Source organism: Cibotium barometz, chromosome 5 (assembly GCF_041138505.1).
Source record: "Cibotium barometz isolate CiBa-2024 chromosome 5, ASM4113850v1, whole genome shotgun sequence".
NCBI lineage: Eukaryota > Viridiplantae > Streptophyta > Polypodiopsida > Cyatheales > Cibotiaceae > Cibotium > Cibotium barometz.
Genome location: NC_141050.1, coordinates 31,942,781 through 31,949,173, shown reverse-complemented (window position 1 = coordinate 31,949,173; position 6,393 = coordinate 31,942,781). Strand labels below are relative to the sequence as shown.

Below are 6,393 nucleotides of genomic sequence, written 5' to 3'. Positions count from 1 at the left end.
TATTTTTACTAGCACAAAATCATGAAAATATCATTTTCTTAATCTCTAGCTCATCAAGCCTAGAGTTTAGTTTTGAAATAAGAGATTGTCATTGAGAAACATTCTTTTGCTAAAGATTTAGCCATAAAGATGACTATTCTTTTAGAGAGAGATTTAAGAAAAGCATTATAAATAAGCATAAAGATTAACTTAATTCTAATTAAACATTAAGAATCTTAGGAAAAGCTTGATTTGAATAAAAATAATCATTTTGAAAGCTTCTCAAGCTTGAGAGGGGTTGAGAAGAAGAAAGTTATTGAGATAATTAAAAAAAACCATAAAAATTAATCTTTCCACCACTAAGATTGGCTTGATTCTTTCCTTATTAGTAGTGAAGTCCCCAACCAATCAATTGGTTACCAAGAGGAGAAGAGCAACTTCGAGAGTTGTTGGAGAGAGAGAGAAGCTCCAACCTCCCCAAAAGAAGAGGAAAATTAAGGGATAATAGAAATATGATTATTTTAAGATAATACTGGCATGGTATAGCTCAAAGATGAGAATACAAAGGATTGAGGGTCTATTTATAGGTGAGGGAGGCCACTAACCAAGTCCAACTGGGTTCTAGGGCTTTCCAGCTTCAGTTTGACTCAATTTGGATAAGATTTGGACCAGTTTGGCTTTCTTTTTGATCCAGTTTGATCTAGGAGAGAGGAGAGAGAAAAATATCCCATTTTTTTAGATTAAAGAACTCAAGTAATCATGAAGAAAAAGGCACCTCCTTGATGTGGCATTCCCTTCTTATATTGAGGTGTCAACAATGCATCATTTCTTCTAAATATCTCATTTTTTTACTAATATCTCATAATTTTTAACTAATAAACCTTGTACTCAGTCAACTCTTTATCTTATGTGAGCATTTACTTATTTTTGGGATTTTCTTTTATTCTTTGGATTTATCTCATCCCAACACTTGGATTAACCCTATTGGCCCATTGGAACCTTAATTGGACCATAATGCAAAAATTTCTGAAATCTGGATCCTTAGGCGGCTAAGGCCTTTAATACAAATTTTAATTGATTCCTAGTGCACATTAGAGAATTTATTTTGAACTTCTATTTCAGGGAATTATATTTTAGATATTAGGAGGATTTTTATATCCAAAAATATCTCAATATTGAATTACCTCGCTCTAGAATTTTTCTTCTCTCTAGGTAAAAATAATATTTTCTTGCATTCTGAAATAGAGAATGATTACATGGGATTGAGGTAAAAGCTTATTCATTATTCAGGCTGAGAAGGAATGTTACACTTTGAGAGTCTTCCCATTCACTATTTTTGGTGGAGAGCATTTGAAGATGTATATAGTCGCTGTCATCTCTGATCGAAATGTGAGAGGCATACTCTTGGAATGAAGCATGGCCTTAGTCATCTCCATCCAATTGTAGGATGCAATGTAAGTGTTGGTAAGTTTCATTTGGATCTCACATAATGCTTGCAATAATTAAAAAACTCTTTGGACATATATTCAACTCCACAGTTTATCCTGGAACTTTGACCTTATGGTATGAGTGCTTCTCCACTTCAACCCTCCTATTTGTCCTGGAACCTTGACCTTATGGTACGAGTGCTTCTCCACTTCAATTGTCCTATTCATAAAATTTTTCAAGAGAATTCTTATTCTTAAGCAAATAAACCCATGACAAAATCATCAATGAAAATAAGAAAATAGACAATGTCTTCAAAGATTCATTTTTCATTTCACATATTTTCAAATGCATCAACTTGAGTTGCTTAGCCTTGTAATTGATCTCCTTAGAAAATATCTCCCATGTTGCTTGCCTTTCATGCAAGTCTCACAAATGGCATAAGGGTGGTTGAATTTGGGTAGCCCTTGAACCAAAGAATCACTTGCAAGAATGGGGTAACTCGTATGTCCATACCTGTGGTGCCCTAACTAACTGTCATTGCCACCAACCTAGGCAAGTAAAACCGTGAGCTAAAAGAGTCCTCCCTCTTGGTCTCTTAATGCAAGTGTTACACTCATAGAAAGATCCTCAAACCAATCTAGCTTGTATCTCATATGCTATGGCTCCATTGTCTACGATCCACTGGTCTCTTGTTTTGCGTGAGCGACGGGCAACCTACGTTGAGGTCCCATGGTCTTCCTCGATGCGGCCACTGTGTCACTAGGGTTGGGTTTTCTCTTCTTCTACTCTTTTATAACAATTATTTGTTTTTGTTTTTCGAGCCAGGGTGAGAAGCGAGCAAGCTCGTTCCGAGACTCGAATAGAGAAGTAGCATAAAGACTAAGCAATAGCAAAATGGAGAATAAGCACGTGGCACTCACGCCCGGCGTCAAAAACAGACGGTGCCATCCAAATTAGACGGCGACGAGAAGAACGGTTGAGATTAATTCAGATCCGAAAGGGACTGTTTGAATGTATCGGAAAGGGTGCTGCCGCCGCTCGCAGGTTCCCGCCATCCTCATACCTCCCAGTTTCTCGCCATCGCCTTAGAGCAGGTGCAACAGAAGGCTTTGTCCTCTCTCCTCTTCATCGATTTCTGCCGTCTTCCAGGTCGGGCTTCTTTGTTTTTTTTTTTTTTTAGTTAAGGTTTTACCGATCTAGTTAGAGTCTGGCAGGTCTGAGTAGTCAGAGTTTCGCAGGTCTGAGTAGTCAGGGTTTCGCAGGTCTAAGTAGATCTTGCAGCTAGGGTTTCACGGATCACAAGCAGCCAGGGTTTCGCAGGTAGCTTACGGCTATAGATGCACAGATCACGGTTGTACAGAGACTGTCAGCTCTAATGTTGGTAGGGTTTCACAGATCACGAAGGCAATTAGGGTTTCACAGATCACGAGCGCAGTAAGAATTATATAGATCACCAAGGCATAAGACCGAGGTTATTCACGGCCAATAGCACATGCACAGCATCGATGGCTCTCTTTCATCTTAGTCATGCAGACATGGCTGCATGTAGATTGCTGAACTGGCTTGTTTATATCAGATCGAGTCTAGATTTTGTTTATTGCTTCAAATCCTTTGGTATTTGTCCGTTTCGCGTCGTCTTGACGGACTTAATATTCAATTCAATGCTCTTGTTCCCAAAGTTTGCTCATTCTAGCACTCACCTAGCTCTTTCTGGTGTAAGCATGGTCACTCACTTTGCCCCTTACATCTTTAAACTCTTCATGGAGCCTTTTTGATGGTGTCTGAATGCTATATCACTGATTATGGCAGATCAACCTACCCAAATATGGGTGATGCGGAAGATATCCAACCACTTGTGTGCGACAATGGATCAGGCATGGTCAAGGTAAGTTTATGCAGGAATCCCAAAATTGGTTTTGGTTTACCTATGGTATAAGCTTGTTTTTTATTGTATCTCAGCTGTGTGTTGATGTTAGTTGTGGTTTTGTAGGCTGGTTTTGCAGGTGATGACGCCCCTCGAGCGGTCTTTCCGAGTATTGTAGGCAGGCCTCGCCATACTGGTGTAATGGTAGGTATGGGACAGAAAGATGCATATGTTGGAGATGAGGCTCAGTCAAAGCGGGGTATACTGACCTTGAAGTATCCAATTGAGCATGGGATTGTGACAAATTGGGATGACATGGAGAAGATTTGGCACCACACTTTCTACAATGAGCTTCGTGTCGCTCCAGAAGAGCATCCTGTACTGCTGACAGAGGCCCCTCTAAACCCTAAGGCCAACAGAGAGAAAATGACTCAGATTATGTTTGAAACCTTCAATGCCCCTGCAATGTATGTTGCCATACAGGCAGTGCTTTCCCTTTATGCTAGTGGCCGTACTACTGGTGAGGCCATACGATGCTCTTTCATACATTAATTTCTTCTTGATTGTCAGCTCCTATTTGGGATTCTAAGAAGCTTGTTGCGTTTTAGGTATTGTGCTTGATTCTGGTGATGGTGTTACCCACACGGTTCCCATTTATGAAGGTTATTCTCTTCCACATGCTATCCTCAGACTTGACCTAGCTGGTCGGGATCTCACAGATTCTTTGATGAAGATTCTTACTGAGCGGGGCTACTCATTCACCACGACTGCTGAGCGTGAAATTGTGCGTGACATGAAGGAGAAGCTTGCTTATGTGGCATTGGATTTTGAACAGGAATTAGAGACATCCCAGAGCAGTTCGTCTTTGGAGAAGAGTTATGAGCTACCTGATGGACAGGTAATAACAATAGGTGCTGAGCGCTTCAGGTGTCCAGAGGTGTTATTTCAGCCATCTCTGATTGGAATGGAAGCTGCTGGTATCCACGAGACCACATACAATTCCATCATGAAGTGTGATGTGGATATTCGGAAGGATTTGTATGGAAACATAGTGCTTAGTGGTGGGTCCACTATGTTCCCTGGCATTGCTGATAGAATGAGCAAAGAGATCACTGCACTTGCGCCAAGCAGCATGAAGATCAAGGTGGTGGCTCCTCCTGAGAGAAAGTACAGTGTCTGGATAGGAGGATCAATCTTGGCTTCTCTCAGTACATTCCAGCAGGTTTGGAGTTTAACCTAGAGGCTTATTGTTGTTGTGAGACCCTGCCCTTGTTATTTTTAGTGGATCATTACTTATATCAGTGCTGTCATGTGCAGATGTGGATAGCGAAGGCTGAGTATGATGAGTCTGGACCTTCCATTGTTCACAGAAAGTGCTTCTAAAGTGTTCTCAATAGCAGAGGCACAATATGGCTATGGTTTCCTTTTTGCAGTGCAAGAGTACTTTTTGAATGGACATATAGTTGTGCTTGCTGAATCTTTGTAAGTATGTGACATCTTTAATCATCAGGAGCAGTGCTAGTTGTATCTCCTTGATTAGCCTTTTTTTAATTAGGCTCCATATTTCTAGGCTACTGGATTTCAGGTCAAGTGGCATTGAACTTTATCTCGTAACTAGAACTTTTTCACCCCCCTTGTGAGTCTCTAGCATTTGAGCCTGTAGGTACAGATGTATGGGTCATTGAAGTCTCTTCAATGCCACCCTTCACGCACGTATTGCTAAGTAGGTTGCCGAGGGTGCGCACACATTTATGGAGCATGTGGAAATTCGTGCTAATTTCGTGTCAATGTCTCTGCCCGTTCACCATCAAGCTCCACAGTCGAGCTTTTCCACCACCCATTGTTCCTATGTTTGTAAACACCACAACTGTGACATTGTTAGTGTTCAAATGTTATCTTTGTAGGCCTTCTTTCTACTGTTGGCAAAAATATCCTACCTCTATGCAGAGCTTTGTCGGTTTGCCTTAATGTCTTTTATGCTGCATTTGTCTGAGCCTTCCTATGGGAATGGCTACAGGATTTGATTGCTGCCTTGGAGCTTTCCTTTTTCTTGTTCTCATACTTCACAATTTGACATTTTTGGAGGATGGTAGAACAAAAAGGTGTACTTATCCGAAATTTTGGAGGAGGGTAGACCAAGAATTTTTGGAGGGTAGTACTCACCGTAGGTTTTTTCCTGGGACATCTACATGTTGGGTTCTCTTTTCTGGGACACCATGGGCAGCTGGGCAGAATACTCGCTATTTGAAGCATTGTTTGCTTTTGGTTACCATGTTAGATTTGTATCTAGTTGTTCATCTACTGAGCAGACAAACTCTGTTCTGGCGGGTGCTATCCACTACGAATCGCTCTAACTCCAGAGCTACAAGGTCTCTCCTTGATCGAAGAATCTAGCAGGGATGATACCCATAACCCACTAACCAATCGTAGAGCTGAATGAGCTTACCCTGCCTTTCCAATGGTCGGCTTCATCAGCAGCAGCACAAGTGTCATTAGACTCTTCACTACCTCACTATGCTTTCATTGTTGACGCTAGAGTAGACAGTCTGTCTGTCTGTCATCCTATACTGCAAACAATCTTTGACTAACCTGTATATAAAGGGCAGACATTAGCCAAGGTTAGCCAAGGCTCGTGTGGATACAACATGGGCAGCTCTCACAAGGTAATTTTGAACCAGTTTTGATCAGCCTAAGCATGTGTACCAGCTTGGGCATCTTTTTAACCTAGTGACTAATATGATACTTTTGAAAGGCTTGCCTACTTGTTGGACAACATTGAAAAAATCTTTAAATTAAATATGAGTTTTTTTTTGGGCAATTTCACTATAATTTTAGTGAAATTGATGTGATATTGTAAAAATCTCCTAATATTTTGTTGTCAAATGTTTTATGCATCATTTTTAAGGATGGGATGTTTTTGGCAAAATTAAAAAACAAAACAAAAAGTTTCTTCATTCGTGATTGTGTTTGAAAGTCTTCCGGTGCATTCTTCTCTTTGATGGTGCTTTTACATCATTAGTAGTCTTCCAATTGGTATTCTCAATGTTCCGTTTGTGAGGTAACTAGGGATAGAGCTTGTAGCTCCAGGAGACTACACTTGCCTTGGAAGAAGGTTTGTTTTT

General features: G+C 40.5%; 1 protein-coding gene across 1 annotated transcript; it reads left to right on the top strand.

The window, feature by feature from the left end:
• Window positions 1-2,405: 2,405 nt before the first annotated feature.
• LOC147638361 (actin-like) lies at window positions 2,406-4,845 on the top strand. The gene is made up of 5 exons (XM_086798287.1): window positions 2,406-2,556; window positions 3,217-3,292; window positions 3,398-3,791; window positions 3,880-4,493; window positions 4,589-4,845. The coding sequence occupies exons 2-5, from the start codon at window positions 3,233-3,235 to the stop codon at window positions 4,652-4,654; spliced, it is 1,134 nt and encodes a 377-aa protein (XP_086654413.1). The 5' UTR covers window positions 2,406-2,556; window positions 3,217-3,232; the 3' UTR covers window positions 4,655-4,845.
• Window positions 4,846-6,393: the final 1,548 nt, after the last annotated feature.

Bases quoted from the DNA above. Each gene is read 5' to 3' on its own strand.
- LOC147638361 (XM_086798287.1), top strand. From the start codon at position 3,233: ATGGGTGATGCGGAAGATATCCAACCACTTGTGTGCGACAATGGATCA. The intron at 3,293-3,397 runs GTAAGTTTATGC...GTGGTTTTGTAG, and splicing joins ATGGATCAGGCATGGTCAAG to GCTGGTTTTGCAGGTGATGA. The intron at 3,792-3,879 runs GTGAGGCCATAC...GTTGCGTTTTAG, and splicing joins TGCTAGTGGCCGTACTACTG to GTATTGTGCTTGATTCTGGT.